At 36.8% G+C, this 19594-nt stretch overlaps 1 protein-coding gene across 1 annotated transcript in view; it reads left to right on the top strand.

Moving 5' to 3' along the window:
- The window catches only part of Col19a1 (collagen type XIX alpha 1 chain), a 321254-nt gene that overhangs the window by 207167 nt on the left and 94493 nt on the right, over positions 1-19594 (top strand). The window contains exon 16 of the mRNA XM_047558644.1: positions 6400-6453. Coding sequence (XP_047414600.1) covers positions 6400-6453 — 54 coding nt within the window. The remainder of the gene's footprint in view (positions 1-6399; positions 6454-19594) is intronic.

The raw sequence follows: 19594 nt of genomic DNA, 5'->3' as shown, positions 1-19594 counted from the left end.
TAAATGCAGTTACTTAGCATTTGTCTTACTGTGACTGGTTTATTTCAGTGTAGTGTCCTCAGAATTTCTCCATGTTATAGCATGTGGCAGGATTTCTTTTTTAAGATCACATTTGGCTTATCCATTCATCCATTGATGGACATTTGAATTGGTTCCACCTCTTGGCTATTGAAAATAAGGCTGCTGTGAACATGGACGTGCAAATATTTCTCCTTGGCCCTACTTTCAATTCTTTTGGGATAGAACTGGGAGATGATATGGTAGTTCTCTAATTATCCGACAAGCTCTACAATATTTTCCATAATAGCTGTACCATTTTACAATCTTACTGACAGTCTACATCCTTGTTGACACTTGTTTTTGTCTGCGGTTTTGGTAGTAACCGTCCTAATGGGTGTGCATGACAGGAACTTTATAAATGACCCCTTTTTTAATCCTTCAAGAAACCTGTAGCAAAGTATAAAATATCATTTCACAGCAAAGCAATCTTTGCACAGAAAGTGTCTATAAAAGAAAAAGTAGGGATTCCAGTCCAGGTGGTTCTGAACTTGACAATGAAAAATTTATTCTCAGAGTTTCACATACTCACAAAATCAATTGAGTCATTTTGCTCTGAGCTGTATTTACAAAATGTAAGGTGCTCCATAGAATTTCCTGACATTAAGTGTAAAATAGGAGCTGTAGCTTTCTCAAACTGTGGTCCCCAGAACAACATCCTCAGCATTACTGTGAACTTGTGAGAAATACAGATTCTCAGGTCTCACCCCAGACCTACTGAATCAGAAGCTCAGAGAGGGGAGAGCAGTCAGTTCAACCAGCCCTCCAGGTGCTCGGATGCATGATCATGTTTGAACATCACTGGGTTGAGATCTTTAGGCAGATATCTAAATGGTTGTCTAATCATCTTTTCACCGTTGTCAAACTGGAAACTGACATGTTGAACACCTCTGAGCTTCCAGGACAACTAATCGGGTGAATCTGTGTTTTGTACTTTATACCTCAGTTTTCAGGAAAGTGTTGGATCAGCCCAATTATAACAAAGCTGGAAAAACAGCACTCCATATGTTAGGAGTTTTAGCCAGACTCTCCTTTCTCAGAGTTGCTTCTGAACAAAAGGCCACCTGAGAACAGTCACCCTCCCCCACTGACATCCAAGTTCCCACTTTTTGCCTCCCTCCCTTTATTTTTTTTTTTTTGTTGTTGTTGTTTGATTCATTCTGTTATTTTTTCCCTTCCCCCCCACCCATCCCACCCCTCTTTTCCCTCTATACAGTCCTTCCTTCCTCCATTCTTGCCCCCCTCCCTAACCCTAACTCTAACCCTAACACTAACCCCTCCCACCCCCCATTATGTGTCATCATCCACTTATTAGCGATATCATTCTTCCTTTGGTTTTTTGAGATTGGTTTATCTCACTTAGCATGATATTCTCCAATTTCATCCATTTGCCTGCAGATGTCATAATTTTATCATTCTTTATGGCTGAGTAATATTCCATTGTATATATATACCACAGTTTCTTTATCCATTCTTCAATTGAAGGACATCTAGGTTGGTTCCACAATCTGGCTATTGTGAACTGAGCAGCTATGAACATTGATGTGGCTGTATCTCTGTAATATGCTGATTTTAAGTCCTTTGGGTATAGGCCAAGGAGTGGCCATTTTGACAATATTAATTATTCCTATCCAAGAACATGGGAGATCTTCCCATCTTCTAAGGTTTTCTTTAATTTCTTTCTTTAGTGTTCTGTAGTTCTCATTGTAGAGGTCTTTCACCTCTTTTGTGAGATTGATTCCCAAGTATTTTATTTTTTTCGAGGCTATTATGAATGGGGTAGTTTTCCTAATTTCTCTTTCTGAAGATTCATCACTTATATATATAAATGCCTTAGATTTATGTGCATTGATCTTATATCCCGCTACTTTACTGAATTCACTTATGAGATCTAAAAGTTTTCTGGTGGAATTTCCTGGTTCCTCTAAGTATATAATCATATCATTAGCAAATAGGGATAGTTTGAGTTCTTCTTTTCCTATTCGTATCCCTTTAATTTCTTTGGTCTGTCTAATTGCTCTGGCTAGAGTTTCAAGGACGATATTGAAAAGAAGTGGTGAAAGAGGGCATCCCTGCCTTGTTCCAGTTTTTAGAGGGAATGCTTTCAGTTTTTCACCATTTAGAATGATATTAGCCATGGGCTTAGCATAGATGGTCTTTACAATGTTAAGGAATGTTCCCACTATCCCTATTTTTTCTAGTGTTTTGAGCATGAAGGGGTGCTGTATTTTATCAAATGCTTTTTCTGCATCTATTGAAATAATCATGTGATTCTTGACTTTAAGTCTATTGATATGGTGAATTACATTTATTGATTTCCTGATGTTGAACCAACCTTGCATCCCTGGGATGAAACCCACTTGATCATGGAAAGCAGTACTTAGAGGAAAATTTATTTCATGGAGCGCATTTAATAAAAGAAGTAAAACTCAACAAATAAACGACCTAACACTACAGCTCAAAGCCCTAGAAAAAGAACAGACCAACACCAAAAGTAGTAGAAGACAGGAAATAGTTAAACTCAGAGCTGAAATCAACGAAATTGAAACAAAAGAAACAATACAAAAAATTGACAAAATAAATAATTGGTTCTTCGAAAAAATAAACAAAATTGATAAACCTTTAGCCACACTAACAAAGAGAAGACGAGAGAAAACCCAAATCACTAAAATTCGGAATGAACAAGGAAATATCACAACAGACACGACTGAAATACAAAACATAATTAGAAGCTATTTTGAAAATCTATACTCCAACAAAATAGAAAATTTTGAAGACATCAACAGGTTTCTAGAGACATATGAATTGTCTGAACTGAATGAGGAGGACATACACTGTTTAAATAGACCAATTTCAAGTAATGAAATAGAAGAAGTCATCAAAAGCCTACCAACAAAGAAAAGTCCAGGACCAGATGGGTTCTCAGCCGAGTTCTACAAAACCTTTAAAGAAGAGCTCATTCCAATACTTCTCAAAGTATTCCAGAAAATAGAAGAGGAGGGAACCCTTCCAAACTCGTTCTATGAAGCCAATATCACCCTGATACCTAAACCAGACAGAGACACATCGAGGAAAGAAAATTTCAGACCAATATCCTTAATGAACATCGACGCAAAAATTCTCAACAAAATTTTAGCAAATCGCATACAAAAACCTCCCTCCCTTTAGAGTGGGTCGGCAGTAAGCCTTGGAAAGAAGAGAAATAGCTGGAGACAGTGGAAACAGATGTGGAAACTAACATCAGCCATTCCTTCTGCCAGCGTTACAGGCTTCTCCCTGTTCTACCGTCAACAGCCCCTGGGCCCAGATGTCCTGGTCCAATTTCCCAGAGACTTGTGAGGAAGACAGCAAGGACTCACACATCACACTTTCCTCTGAAAAATGGAGGAATCTGATTTTAGTCTAGAATGAGAGCTGTGGTTCTACCTATGGTCTTTACATATTTTTTTTTTATATATTTATTTATTTTTTTTAATTGTATACAAATGGGATACATGTTGTTTCTCTATTTGTACATGGAGTCAAGGCATACCATTTGTGTAATCATACGTTTACATAGGGCAATGGTGTTTATTTTTTTTTCCCTTCCCCCCCACCCCTCCCACCCATCTTTTCCCTCTATACAGTCCTTCTTTCCTTCATTCTTACCGCTCTCCTTATCCCTAACCCTAAACCTAACCCTAAACCTAATGCTAACCCCTCCCACCCCCCATTATATGTCCTCATTACATAATTATTAAGAATAGAATATTTCAAATTGTCTTGATTAAATAATAAAATTCATCCTACCAAGAATCTGCTAACTCTTAGATAAACTTTTGCCTTTCCTTAATGCTTTTAAATGAAAGAGAGAACTTTTGGAGGAGCAGGAGATTGTGCAGCTATATTCAGTGCTGCTGGCAGGGAATGAGACAAGGGAGTTAATTCCTGGGGCTTTCTAGGGAGAAGGAAGGTAATGTCTGGGAGCGACCTTGAACCATTATGATGATAGAAATTGTGGCCTCTAATAGAGCTCTCAAGCCCAGTTGTACTCAAGAGCTTGTGCCTATTTCTCTTTCATCCATCCCTGTTCTGTGCTGTCACAGCGCCCTCAACAGGGCACTGAGACCTGTTTCTGAAGTCCCTTACCTATTTCTGAAGTCCCTTACCTGGTTCTGTGATATATTTGATGACACAGCTAAGTGCCTATGTTGCTTTGTAAAACTCATCTTTAAAAATGGCTCAAATCTGCTTCAAAGTATTACTAAACTTCAGGCCTGGAAATGGGGTTTAAATTGAAAATACGTGCTAGTTGAAGTTATCTGCACAAACGTGTTCCATTAACTTAACAATCCTCACAAATATTCTACCTGCTATCCACTCTTAGAAAGGTTGTGTAAATGAACTCAGCCCTCTCTCTGCAGTCTTGTGGCATGCACATCAGTACACTTGACAGTGGCAAGGCTGACTTAAATGATCATGTAAATCAGCAGAGAGATGCAAGGATCTGAACTGTGAATGCTTTTTGCTCCTCATCTTAACACATGTCAATGTTGTTTTACAATATCTGACACTCAATTTGTCTTCAACATTAACTCTGTGGTAAAAATTGACCAATAGTTAGCCTCATTTTCCCCACATCCTGCCCAAATCAATACACATGTCTCCTCTGAAGAACGGGGAATGTAAACAGAACTTGATCCTATGGTTTTAACTTACCTCAACGTAATGCATGCTTAAAGAAAGAACCAATCGCTTACTTGGATACCATTGATTTAGTTTCTTTGTGCTCTTCTGAATTAATAAATTACAGTGCTTCCATTTTCTAAGTAAACATTTTATCATTGATTAGTCCTCAAAAGCTAATTGACTTACATTTACTAAAAGACCCAATGTGTTGATTTTCAGAAAATGTAAACTACAGGAATAGAAAATGGTGTACAACTTGTATTAAATATATAGAATATCAAACTGTATATTCATTCCAATTTTATAGTTCCCCAAAGAACTCTAATGTTTAGGTCTCTAAAATGAAAGAACACAAAAACACCTCTAATTATGTTTGTTTTAAGTTTTAAAAAATTAAATTCTCTTCTGTAGATATTAGCTAGGATGATTTATGAAAATGGGTGCTGTTTTGAGAAGTCCTTGGTGGCATGCCCTTAACTTGCCTCCAGTAACAGTGGGCACATTTCTCATCCAATCACTGCAGAGTATATGCTTGCTTACCTCTCGAAGTTTACTCTGCAGTCCCAGCTGGCATTTAAACTTCCTATATCATCCCAAGCTTAGATAAAAGCCAGAAGATTAAGTAAAAGTTTGCCTGACACTTTCAGAGTAAGAAAATTAATGAATAAAAAGGACCTTTCTGTGTTTATGCTTATGATTCTCAAAAAGCATTGAAAGATCAACCCAATGCTGTTATGTTTTATCACTAAGCCCTAAAATGTGTAAATTCTATCAATAAGGTGATCAAATTGTTATTAATAATGAACTAGAATGAAGATATTCAGCAACATGCTCAGAAATGTTTCTCATTCAAATTGTATATTTCTAAAACCTAAGCTTACTTTCTTAAAAAAAAAAAGCTTAAGAAAATAATTATATAACAAGTAACTAGATGCTCTTAAATAATATTAGATACATAGTTACTTAAGATGCAATTAGAATTTAGCTGGTTTTGAAGTGGTAGAGTTAACATTCGGTTACAATAATGAAGATTAATATGCAAGAATTATACATTTTAGTTCACTTATAAAACAGCTTAACCATCCAAAAGGAAGAAAAGAGCTAGTTAATGTGCTTCAGACAGAATATGTAATTAAGTCTTAGCACAGTGCTTTTCAAACTTTAGTGAGCATAAGAATTACCTGAAGTAATTCTAAAATGTAGATTCATAGCTCCCATCCCCAGAAGCTTCTAACCAGTAAAGCCCCAGAATAGGCATGTTTATTGACCTACTTCACCCTTAGGTAGCTCCTATGAAATTAGAATTCTGAGCCCCCTTTGAGAAGCAACAACCTAAGTTGACAGATACGTTTATTATTTCATCTAAACTGCAAATTCATCAGATAAAATGCCAATCTTAGGTCATCTTTCAGATATTTTACATTACTTGCTCGAGTGTAGAGCTAGACAGTGATTAAGGTATATTCATTTCAGGTACTTTATTTCTCATTGTGGTCATTAGGAACTAATCCAGAGCTTTTAGAATTCCCTGATGTTTAAGAATCATATGGACTTAGAAATTTTTTTTTTAATTTTTGTTAATTTTTACTGTTTTCCTTTTGCCATTTAATATTGTTTTATATTATAGTGAAGTGAGATCACAACATTTATTATCTGTTTTTCTTTGGTTTCAAGGGAAGACGAGGAAAAACAGGACCACCCGGAAAACCAGGACCCCCAGGACCACCTGTGAGTAAACAATAGGAGGACTGTCCCCTGTCCTTCTGTCCCTATTCTGTCTGGATTTTTACTTCTATGTGTGACCTCAGGGCTCTTTTGCTCCCCTGTGGAGAATAATTTCCTTCTTTGTACTGCTCAAAATGATTGGCTTCAGCACTTGTAGGAACAGTTCATACTCCCTACACCACCACCATCACCACCCAAACCTGGAGAGAAAGGCAGCTGAAAGCTCTCTGTACACTCTCCCACTTCAAAATGAGCTAAATTCTAATTATATCTTAAGTAACTATGTATCTTCTTTATTACATGGGCAAGATCAAGTGAGCACCCCCAACTGAGCATCTTCAACAGTCATCCAACAACTGGGCTTCCCCAAGCCACATGTACAAACAGTTGAAACCTGTTATGAGCCTGACTGAGCTCAATCTCAAATGCTTAATTAACATTCAGGCTGGTTGTAAGACAGGCAAACTGGGGAAGCATATCCACTCTTCTCCATACAAAGCTGTGTTATTAGTAGAATGTCATAGAACATACTTGTTAAAAAGAGTTAACTTATCTCTTTCATTTACCCCAAGATTCTGGAAAAAAAGGATTCCATCTCTTGTGCTTTTAATAACTCTAACCTGCCAGAATCTGGTCTGTGTCCAAGCTACTCCAGTGATGTGGACTCCTTGTCACTAACCATCTCTGAGTTGCTAGATTCCCTGGGAACTTCCAGGTTTCATCTTACTTCATTGTCACACAGGAATTTACCCTGTGGATGGTTCTCTCTTTGAACCCCTCTTTTCTCATGACTTAGTAACATTTATTTTTCTCTCCTAACTCTAGGGCCATCCCTTCAGTCTACCTTCTCAACAACTTTCCTTCTGTCCCCATCACTGTTGGATGTATTAATAAATCCCAAACTTTTAATTCTACCCATATATCCCTCCAGTGTTCCAGGCCTACATCTTATGGCTTAGTATCCATGTGGAAGTCTCCTAGGGATACTACAAAAGGAGTGTGCCCAAAAATTCTAAAATTAATTCTAGATTTTTTTCTCCTTCACCCTCTATATATGCAATCCCTAAATCATGCCAAACCTGTATCCCTATAGTTTATTATTCCATCTCCTCTTCTTCATCCTCTTGGCTACCTCCTTAATTGAGGCCTAGGCAATTTGTATCTATATATTTTGTGGCCATTGAACAGCTGGTCTCTTTGCCTTTACCTTGTCTAAGTAGAGTAATAGCTCTAAATCATGACTCTGACCATGTAAATCCATGCTGACTTGAATGGCTTAAAATTGCTTAATAACTCAAAACTAGTTTGCTTACAATGACTTAATAGTTTCTTATTCCTGCAAGAAAGACAGATGCATGTCTTTTACCTGCCATTCTGGGCCCTTCATGTTTCGCCTTTTATCTGCCATTGTCCCCCTCCTCCATGCCCTTCCTTCCTTCCTAATCTGCAGTGTAATCCTCTGTTGCTATCACAAAAATGTCATGCCTTGCAAATGTTCTCCTCTATCTTCATGATTGATTATTTATTTAATGAGTGAAAAAACCAATGAATATATTTTGTAAGTAAGAAAATGAAGGGCTGTGTATGTAGCTCAGTAGTAGAGGGCTTGTCTAGTATATGCAAGGCCCTGCATTCAATTCCTAGTACCAGGGGGAAAAAGAAAAGAAAGAAAGAAAAGACAATTAAGACCAGATAAGTGATTTTTTAAAGACCAGAACTTTACTTTGCTACAAGAGGACTCCACACCCAGCTCCTTAGGTATTGCTTCGGATTTGGTCACGTGCCAGAAATGAACATAATTGGTGCCCAGTCATTTATTTCATTTCACTTTATTTTTTCAAGTGGATTATACTCTTAGCAAGGCATTGTGTCAATTAATATGGTATTTAAATAAGGGGATATAACTTAGATATCCTAGAATTCAGTCTTTCAAGGTATCAGTTTCATTGATTTTTATTCCAATGTTTTTGGCAAAATAGAGAACATATTGTAAGATTTCAAATACTTTTGTTTCAAAAAAGAAAGCTGATGAATGCTAACAGGCAAGATTAGACCTTGGTGTCATTTTTCTCAATGTATGATGCTCCTTTATAAGACAGGATAATTGCTGTCTCAGGGGAGGAATTTGAATGACAAAGGTCTTTATGACAAGCTTGCCAACTGTCTATGAGAAGAGGATTACACTGAATTCTGGAATGAGTTCTCAACTATTGATAAAATGAGTTCACTCAGGAATTTAGAAGATTAAGAAATATGCCCTGGACCTGATGGCACATGCCTATGATTCCAGCTCCCTGGGAGGCCAAGGCAGGAGGATGGCAAATTTGAGGCCAGCATGGACAACTTAACAAGACCTTATTTCAAAATAAAATGAAAATAACTAGGATATAACTCACAGGTAGAACTCACCTGGGTTCGAACCCAAGTACTACAAATAAGAAGTAAGTGGGGGGTGGGTGAGAAGAGGAGGGAGGGAGCAGGGAAGGAAAGAAAGGGAAGGAAGAGAAGTGACTATATGAAAGGATTTGTAATAGTTCCACAGGTTTTTTGTTTGTTTTTCGCAGAGTATTTGGGGGAACTATTTCAAGTATTAAATTTAGAATTTAAATTTAGCTATGGATCTGATAGAGTATTCATTAAATCCTGAATAGAAACTTTTTAAAATAATAGTGGTTTGTTAACATTTTTAATATAATAAGATACTCAATTTTTTAAACTAAAGGCATAAGGGGAAAAACTTTATGTAGAAAATATATATACCTGAAAAGCATTAGGCTAAACTCAACTCATTTTCTGTTTAAGAATTGTATTTTATAGAATCTCTCAGTCTTTCTGATTCTGAGACTGATGCCTCTGACTGACTGAAATACCTTTGCTCTCATATAACTATCATCAAAACTTCACCTTAGGGTACAGTTATCATCAGCTTTTGGATGTTTTAAAGTTGTTCACATCATAGGTTAAATTGACGACATGTATAATCATGTGCTGCAAAAAGTCCCATGGAGCACCCAGCCATACTTGTAGAGCTTGGTTGAGGACAGCATTGAAAAGAAAAGTAAAATAATTGGCTCCCCACATTTTTCTGTGCCACCTTCACATTAATTTTTCTAAACATAATATACTTTATAAAGAGAACTGTTATTTCCCAAATGACTAGAAATGAAGTGAGTTCTTCAAAATGAGTCCTTTTGAAGTCATAATAACTAACATTTTAAGGAAATGAGCTCATAAAAAAAAAATCTAACTGTTCCTAATTCACATTGTTCCACTGTTTCACAAACGTTTATTGAGGGCCTTGCTGTGGGCCTAATACTCCTTTAGCAGCTGGACTTGCAAAACCAAGTAAGACATTGTCCTTGCCTCCTAGGAGATTTAAGTTTAGGAAGAGAATTTAGTGAATTTAATTTTTAGGGTTGGTTTCCATAGGAATTTATAGCCGAAGTGTAAAGACTGAGGAGGATTACATAGCAAAGCAGATAGAAAGGGAGAAGAGAGCATGCTAGGTACTAGGTACTATTGGCAGCTAGGTACTGTTTTGTGGGGACAAAAACAGAGTACTAAGCCTCTGGCAAGGGAGGTGGGGAGCTACATGCAGTGGAGACAGAGCAGGAGGCCAGCAGTGGTGAAGCCAAGGGCAGGTAGGGTCACAGGAAAGCTCTTCATGTCAGGCGAACCCATGAAAAAGTATGAGAATTCTAAGCTGGAGAGCCCCATGACCAGATTTTATTGATAGGTCACTCTAGAGGCACATTGAAGTTGAACTGCTAAGAAAGTAAGCAAGATTCTTTGGAGCTATCATAGTATTTACTACTTCTAAAGTATTAACAGAGTACTTGTTATCTCTATTTGCAAGTCCCATGGAGGTATTTACATTATATAGAAAAATATAAATTATATATATGGAGGGGATGGAGAAGGGAAGATTTCAAGAGAAACCCCAGTCTGTTTGTGGACATTTTTAGATCAAATGTCATTTTCTATTTATTTGTCTTTTCCAACATTGTACCCTGTGTGACATGAGCCCTATCTCACAGCAGAAAGGAAGGCAATTAAGAGAACAAGAGAACAGTTGGTAGGGGCTAAAATTCTAATTGGGACTGGAGATGGTTATGACTCACATGTGAGATCCCTGAAGCATGTGTTAGAATTTCTTATGCCTATGTGAAATGTAAAATAATCTTAATTTTATCTCTTTTATCAAACATTAATTAAAATATTCCTCAAATGAATGAATATTTTATATAATTTTAATGTTATGCCTGAGCAGTTCATTTTTAGAAAAGTTAAGGGGAGAAAACTATTCTAGTTGGTGTGATTTGTCTGAAAAGAACCAAGGAATAGGAGTTATCAGGAGTCACAAATCCTTTGATAACAGCACATTTTGATCAATGTCCTCAAGAAAATGTTCTTCCCTCTGGGGATTTAGAGGTGTTCCCTAAATCAAAGGTAGTGTTGTTATTTAGGGGAGTGTCGATGGAGATTAAAAGAAATGGAACTGAAAGGAAAAGTCTCTGCGGGCCTGAAGCAACTCACATAATTAAAATGCTTTAACCAGTTCTTCCACTTATGATTCTTTGTTCTGAAGCCAAATTTGAATTTTCTCGCTTTCTTAAGAAATTTTTGTACCAAAAAGGCAAGTTGTTTACAAAGAATAGTTTCCTACAACTTTCTATTTAGCTAATTGTGGGGAGGGGGAAATGTGGGTAATGGGTGTGTTTGTGTGTGAAAGGATAACTTTTTCTCCATGAAACACTACTCCTAGGGAAAAAGCCAATTTCTTATAAGGGGATATTTACAAAAGTAATTCTATTGAACTAACGTTATTAAGTTGTCTTCATGAGTCAGTATTTCATGAAAGTCATACATATTGCTCCAAATTAGCTCTCCATATTCAATAGCAATATTATCTTTAGGGAAAATTTGTCTTTAGAGAAGACTTTATTGGAATTTACACATATGTAATCAGCATATAATAAAATTAGTCAAAGTGCTTGTAACTGAGGAGCAACTAAACTGGTTAACAGTGTTGGCTATGAGCCTTTATGTTGAACGTATTTTTCAAAAAGTATTTTTCAATTTCCTGTTAAAAAACAAAGCTGATCATACAAAGGAAAAAGCTCCCACATTTTCCAAATATGCCATTTTATCCTAAACAAATATTCTGCAAATCTGAGTGTCTTACTCTGTGTTTTTTTGCTATGACTGACTGCCATCGACCAAGTAGTCTATTAAAAATAGAGCTTTACTAACCACACAGTTCTGGAGGCCCAGGAGTCCAAGAGCATGATGCCACCATCTGGGAGGCCTGAGAGCACCACGCTTGGGACAGAGCTAGTTGCTAGCTCAAGTCTCTCTTCCTCCTCCGATAAAGCCATTAACTGCATTATGGCCCCACCCTCATGACCTAATTCTAATGACCTTCCAAAATCCCACCTCCAAATGCCATTAAGATGAATTTTAGGGTTAAGTTTCCAATACCTGAAATCTGGGGGGACATATTCAATCCGTAGCAGAGGGAAACCATTAAGTAGAGACATCTTAGATTAATAATACTGTCAAAGAATTATTTGATACCCAGAGAATCAAAGTGCTGAATGACTTCTTAGGAGAAGAAATAGTGCTCACTCTAGAGGAAACAGTGCAGAAGAAAGAGGGATGGACTAAACCAGGAGAGTTTATTGAACCAGCTCTGGTTAGATATGACACTTCCAATGTTCTAGGAAGTCTCACAGATACCTTGTGAAGAAGTTATCCTCACTTTATTATGGGATAAGTGATGCATGTAAACATCATATAACTTGCCCAACATCACACAAGTCTAAGAGAAGGAGCCAGAATTAAGACCTTGGAACTGATTCCTAAACTCACCTTCATCAAGTGATGATGAAAGACAAGAGTGTCAAAGACAAGTTTCTAGTTTGTGATTTGACTTGGATTGACCCTTAAACATCATAAACAAAGTATTCTTTGAATTTTCCATGGCACTATACTACTTCAGGACAGAGACAGTACAGGATGTCAGTGAGGAACCTAATCCAACCCCTCACTAGCCCATTCTAGACAATTTACCCAACATTCCATGTCTTCATTTCCTTCTCTATTAATTTGAAATGATACCTGCCCTGCCTAATTCCCATAGTTGCTAGAAGGAGAAAATGTCATGTATGTGCAAAAACTTTCCTCTACATGTGAAAATCTCTCTAAATGTAACTTAGATACATTAATGTCATTCTGAATGCCCATTTACATTGTAGCACAGAAGAGCTGCTCTTGAATCTGTAATGAAACCAACCCATTTTTTTTCTTTAAAATTTTACCAAAAACCTTTAACAAAAATTTGATTGTCTATCAATAAATTACTTAAATCAGTTATTACTTTACCTATGGAATACTTATTCTAGATATATAATTCCACTCTTGAAGAGATAGAAAAGTTATTCCCAAATAAGCATTAGCAACTTGGGTCTAGAGATTCTGTGATATTTTTTCTCCTCAGTTTTACAGCCTCTTGCTTGCTTGTGTGGTTTGTTTATCCATGATCTGTTTTCTTAATTGTGATGTTCTTCAAGTCTCAACTACTATTCCTCATACTTTCTAATAAAATTCTTTTATAAAAAGCCTTCTGGTTTCTCAGTAGCATGTGCAATGGAAAATAGTGGCCTCGTATTATGATAAGGTGACTTGGGAAGTCTTAAGACTTGGAATGTCTATTTTATTTCAAGTATTCTGATTTTTAGTTTCTTTAGAAAAGAGCAGAAAGCAGCTGGAAATGAGGCAAAGCAGGAGGAAAAGCCAGAGAATTTAACTAATGAGCCATTAAAGGAAGTATGTATTAGCCTACCCATTTGACATTAACTTTATTTCTCATTCATCATCACTCTGAGGAGCGTTTATTAAAGACCACATTAATTTTAAAATGTTATTATTTCTTTATATTACAGACAGTGCTTTTGATTTTCTTTCTTTCTTTTCTGGTATTGTTTTTGTGCATTGTTTCATTATTGCAGTATGAGATCCATGCAGTGGGCTCAAATGTGTCACATTTCAGTGCATAGCAATTTAGGTTGAAAACAAAGTCAAGAAATGTATAACATAGGGCAGCAGCGCCCTCTACTGTTTCTACTGGAAATTTTCTAAGCAAAGTGATACTTCACAGACCTTTGAAGGATGTGACAGATACATAAATTTTTCAGGGTTTGAGGCTTTGTTATAAATCAATACAATTTTCAAATTTTATTTTCAGCCTTTTGTTTTATTTTCTGTTTATCTTTTACTTTAAATATACATATCATCTCTTCGAGTCATTTTTTATGTCAACATAATACTTGAGATGAAAAATCCTTACTTAGATCATGGACCTCTTAAATGGCCATTGCAAAACTCTGCAGCATTAATTTAGTAGGAGTGTACTCCAATTAAACCTATACTTCTTTTCTAAAACACTGATCTGATTTAAAATATACAAAATCATGTTATTTCTACTTTAATTTTAACTTCATTTAAGTGGAACACCTTTTACCTTTAAAGCATGAATCATTACATAGTCTCAAAAGGTATGATTATATAGCAGTTTATATAGTAAAATAATAAATTTAGGGTATAAAGTTGGATTCATTTGCAAAAGTGACCCCATTTGTGATTTTGCTTTTTATAGTTTCAGTGAACTATGGTCAATCATGGTTCAAAAATATTAAATGGAAAATTCCAGAAATAAGTGTTCATAAGTTCTAAAAATGCCACATTTTGATTAGCATGATGAAAGGTCACATCATCCTACTCTGTCCCACCCAGGATGTGGATCACCTCTGTCCAGTGAATTCGCACTATATAACCTTTATCTTACTTGATAATGACCCGAAAGCTCAAGAACGGTGATATTGGCAATTGAAGTATTCCAAAGAGAAGCTGTCAAGTAAAAGGGGAAATTTCTCAATAAAGAGGGGAAAAAAGGGGAACCTGAGATTTCTGAGATCTATGACAAGAACAAATCTTCTCTTTGTGAAATTTTGAAGAAGGAAAAAGAAACTATTGCTAATTTTGCCATTGTACTTCAGAGTACTAAAGTTATAGCATGGTGGAAAAGGCATTAAATTTTAGAGTTTGGACCAAGCATGGTGTCTGGAAACTTGGAAAGCTGAGGCAGGAGGATCACAAATTTGAGGTCAACCTCGGTGACTCAGTGAGACCTTCATCAAAATGGAAAGGGAAAAGGTCTGGGGATGTAACTCAGTAGTAGAGCTCCCCTGGGTTTAATCCCCAGTACAGAAAAAATTTAGAGAGATTGGTATTATCTACAGCTTCTAGACATCCACTGAGGACTTAGAATGGATACAGGTGAGAGGGAAGACTGTAAATTAACAAACACTTATTGACCAGCTACCAGATGTTAATCACTATTAAAACAATGAATTCAGATGGGAGGAAAATACTGTATTCAATAAATATGTATTGATAATCTACCATATTTCACATATGGATATTTCTTATTGAAACATCCTTTATGTGACCAAATGCATTTTAAAGTTCATCAGGTCTCCATAGAAATCTAATTCATATTCTCAGCATCCTGTCTAGCAGTCTTGATCTGATCAGGGATTTGTCACGCTTGTAGATTTTCCTTTTGCTGTTAAACAGTGGATATACAGGGGTTTGGAAAGCCAATATAGCAAATAAGCTACAGAAAAGTTCTCTACCTTTAATAACTTACACTCTGCAATAAGGAGGGGAAGGTGTAGCAGTGATTACTAAGCAATTAAGTAATAGAAAAAACAATTTCAGTTGACAGTGGGGCACTGTAGAGGAGCAAACTAGGCAATAGGATACAAATTTGGAAGGAAGAGGCATTGCTGTGGTCAAGGGAGCCCGGGGAGGGCTCTCTCAGCAGGTAACAAAAAGGGTTCAATCAGATTCGGACGTGCAAAAGGCTCTAGGTGGGGGAAATCTTGATGCATTTAGTAAAATAAAGGAGCTAGGAGAACAGTAGGACCAGAAAATGTTTAGGAGTTGGGTGGCTTTATAAGAATGGAAGTGGTGGGGAGATGCAGGTGGCAATGAAAATAATCAACTGATCACATTTCCCTTTGGTATTTACCAGATGTTGTTGTTGTTGTTGTTGTTGTTGTTGTTGTTGTTGTTAATCTGAAGTGCTTAATTTTGGTTGTTTGATTTTTCATGTGATGAAATCACTATTCCTGCTGATTCAAATCAATTACCTACCCTGAAGGTAATATCATTTTTAGCCCATCATGTTTTAATCTTTGAGTAGAACAGTGTTTTAATCAGCTTTTTTTGCTGCTGTGACTAAAAGATCTGTTAAGAACAACTGTAGAGAAGGAAAGGTTTATATGGGGACTCAATTTCAGAGGTCTCAGTCCATAGACAGCCAGCTCCATTCCTCTGGGCTAGAGGTGAGGCAGGACCTCATGATGGCAGAAGAGTGTGTTGGAGGGAAATAGCCCACACCATGATGGAGAAGCAGAGAGACAGACTCCACTCACTAGATACAAAATATATACCAGAAAGGCACATCTCCAAAGACCCACCTCCTCCAGCTGCACCCTACCCACCTTCAGTTACCACTCAATTAATTCCATCACCAATTGGGTTAAGACTTTCATAACCCAATCATTTCTTCTCTAAATCTTCTCATATCTTCTTACATATGAGCTTTTGGAGGACATCCTAAATCTAAACCATAACAATAGGCAACAGACTTGTTTGCTGAGAAAACATTTTAAAAAATGGCAAAGCTTTGGTTGTAGCCCATTTAATTTCAATCTTGTCTGAATCCACTGGACTTATACTTTTCATTAAAGATGGAGAATTCCATCACATATAAGTTAGTGTTTTCTTTGTCCCTGCATCTAACCCTGAGGTTCCTTTCTGATAGGCCACATGCTGGGTCAGATGAACAGTTGTAACAATGAAAATGCAAGCCCTCAAACATCATAGAACTAATGCACTAGTACCTATAATGCATCACTTTCCTCAAATTGTATATTTTCCATCTTGAACTTTATTTACCCAGAACTGAGAATTCAAGATTCAAGATTCAAAATTACTATTTCCTGTATAAAGCAAGGTCCTCTCCAAAACAAGTTAATATCCCAAAACACATTTTGGAGTGCTAAATAAAGCAGATGACAAAAAAATGTCTGACTGAAATATTTCTTATTAAAATATCCTGTATGTGATTGTATGCATTTCAAATCTCAGGTCTCTGTTGAAATCCAATTCATATTCTTTGCATCCTGTCTAGAAGCCTTGATCGAGGCTTTGTCACAATTCTAGGTTTTCCTTTCAACAAAGAACTCGACTCTTCTGTCTATTAAATGAGTAAAGGCCATGCACTCTAATGATAATATCTTCAGAGAAAATGAACCAAACCATTTATTTGAGTCAATGGGAACAATAATTTCATTTCCTATTAAAAACAAGATGACATCCTCAGATTTAAAAATATAGACACACAAGATCTGTAAATGGAGACATGGCCAGTTAATTATTTTTATTGCCACTTGTCCCCCACTGGGGTCATAGTCCCAGACAAAACAGCTGTTGTCAACATTGCTAAAATTCCAGTGTCACCTTGTGTGACTACAGAATACATAGACATGCATGTGAGACAGCTGGGGGTATCAGGTTGAGATTTCAAAAATCAGCACTTGGGTTTGGTTTCCTAATTACTTCTCTTTATCTCTCTCTATGAACAGCAGCAATGGGACATTATAAATCACTTTCTGATTTCCTAAGTGTTTTATTAATTGTGGTTATTTTCTGGTGGAAAAGGACTTTACCTTCAAATAGCCATTAACTAGTTTTTCATGTAGGATCATGTTCTTTTTTTTTTTTTTTATTGTGAACAAATGGGGTACATCTTGTTTCTCTGTACATGAAGTAGAGGCGTACCATTTGTACAATCATACACTTACATAGGGTAATGGTGTTTGATTCATTCTGTTATTTTTTCCTTCCCCCCTACCCCTCCCACCCCTCTTTTCCCTCTGTACAGTCCCTCTTTCCTCCATTCTTGCCTCTCTCCCACCCCCCATTATGTATCCTCATAGGATCATGTTCTTGAAAGCAAATTTAAAGACATCTGGACCAATTTATGTTATTATACCAGTGATAGGGCAGAATATTTAAAATCCTTGATATGTAGTTACCAAACTTGTAATTAGCTGGGCCAGTGCATAAATTAAGCATCATTACTTTGTGTTGGGTAAACACCAAGGTTTGAGGAATCAAAAGTCAACCAAATTTATTAGAGTACTTTTTATTCAAACAGGGAGGTATTTTTAAAATAAACTTATAGTTTGTATTTGATGGTGTAGTTTCTAAAAATAACTCTACATAGTCCTTTTATCATAGTGTAGCTTTGTGCAGTAGACAAGAAGACTATTTTAACAAGAAAACTCAGGGCCCCAGTAAATAAGGGGCTCTGTGTAATCCATGCAAGCAGTTTTCTCTGCACAAAAGTAACTACCATCTGGTATGGTTGAAGAAAAGACTAAAAGAAATTGTGTGACTAAAGGAGTAACAATTTTCACCATTGTCTTGGGGACCTTCAATGTGGAAGGGAATGTGGTGGGAAATAAGGTCCAAGCTGGCTTCTGGAATGTCTGTAATGATTTTGTTAAATAGTAAAAATATGTGAGACAAATATGACAAATTGGTAATATTTCAAAACATTAGATTGTGTGATCATAACTTTCAGCATAATATTCCAAATTCATTTTAAAAATGAGAAACCCACCCTGTGGGATTAGTAAAGGTTATGATCACTAGTTACTTCTTCACTGACTGATATCATCAGTGTTTTCTCTGTTGCCTGAAATTCTTTGTGAAAAGGGACTAAGTGAAAACTAAAATCATTGAGTATTTTTTCCTGGACCTTTCCTGCATGTACTTTCTGTAACCATGGTAGTTCCCTTGAGCCAAGAATTGGTCATGTCTAGATTTATCGTGAATTACAACATACAAACATATCAGATATGTGAGTTGAAAGTGGAGACTACAATCACCCCCAAAATAATACCTGCAGATTTTTCACTTTGCTTTCTTCTGAAGGGATCCTGAATGTCCCCAGCTATTTGAATCTTGCACATGCTCTTGGCCTCTGTATAACTTGGCAGTATGTGAGCAGTGCCATCAGCCTGGTATCTTAAGTCCCAGCAGCGTGCCTTGGAAATCACATTTTCTCTGTGCAAGAAGCATTGTCATCCCACAAATACTTTTAAAGAAAGTGAATGTTATCTCTTAATTACAGTAAACAAACTGAGAGCTCTGATAGGAGGAGGCCATGCATGGGGTCTGTGTAAGATGACTTTCTTCCTCATTTGGGTGGCATGTGGAGAGATTCCTGAGACCAGACAAGGAGGCGGAGACACAGTAGTTCCCAAGGTGTGGTTTTTGTTGGTGGTGATCTTCAAGGGACCCCACTGGATACAAATAATTTGTTTCTCACATCCACATCCTTGCTAGCTTTCATGCCCCTGTGGCTTTTATCACCTTGCACTGGATCACTGATGTTGCTTCTGTGGGTGGCAAGGCACTCTAAAGACTCCTGCTGCTCCTTATATTGCAGGAAGCTGACAAATAATATTTTCCTTTTGTAGAACATACTGGGGAGAGAAGAGTTCGAAACATTTTATGGATGGATAAGCAGAATGGCAGCATTAGGGGAGGAATCATTCTTTTTTCTAACCATGGAAATCAGTTCAGAAAACTCCCAGTTTATCAATAATGCAGTGGGGTTTAGGCAGACTAGATTGATACCTGGGAAAACATGTGCCTTCAACAGTGATGTTTTCCTGCCTTGGAAAATAAAGGGTTAAACATATATGAGTGCCATAGTATAATTTAGAAAATCTGCTTTTATGAAATGGGTTAATTATACTCATTGAATGCATTCACTGTCACAGTCTCGTCCTCCCACTACTGTTCCAAAATGACAAGTGAAACCAGGGACTGTGCAATTTTGGAAAACAATCAGGTCACATATTGAGTATTTTGCTTATTCATACAACCATAAACTGCCTATGCTTGAGTTCCCTCAATTACACAGCTCAGTATGCAGGCTAGAAGCAGACAAGCCTAGCTCGAGTGAGCACTTTCCTGGAATACACAGAGGAATGAGTTT

Source organism: Sciurus carolinensis, chromosome 7 (assembly GCF_902686445.1).
Source record: "Sciurus carolinensis chromosome 7, mSciCar1.2, whole genome shotgun sequence".
NCBI lineage: Eukaryota > Metazoa > Chordata > Mammalia > Rodentia > Sciuridae > Sciurus > Sciurus carolinensis.
Note: the sequence above shows the minus strand (reverse complement) of the source record. Positions and strands in the feature narration are given on the sequence as shown.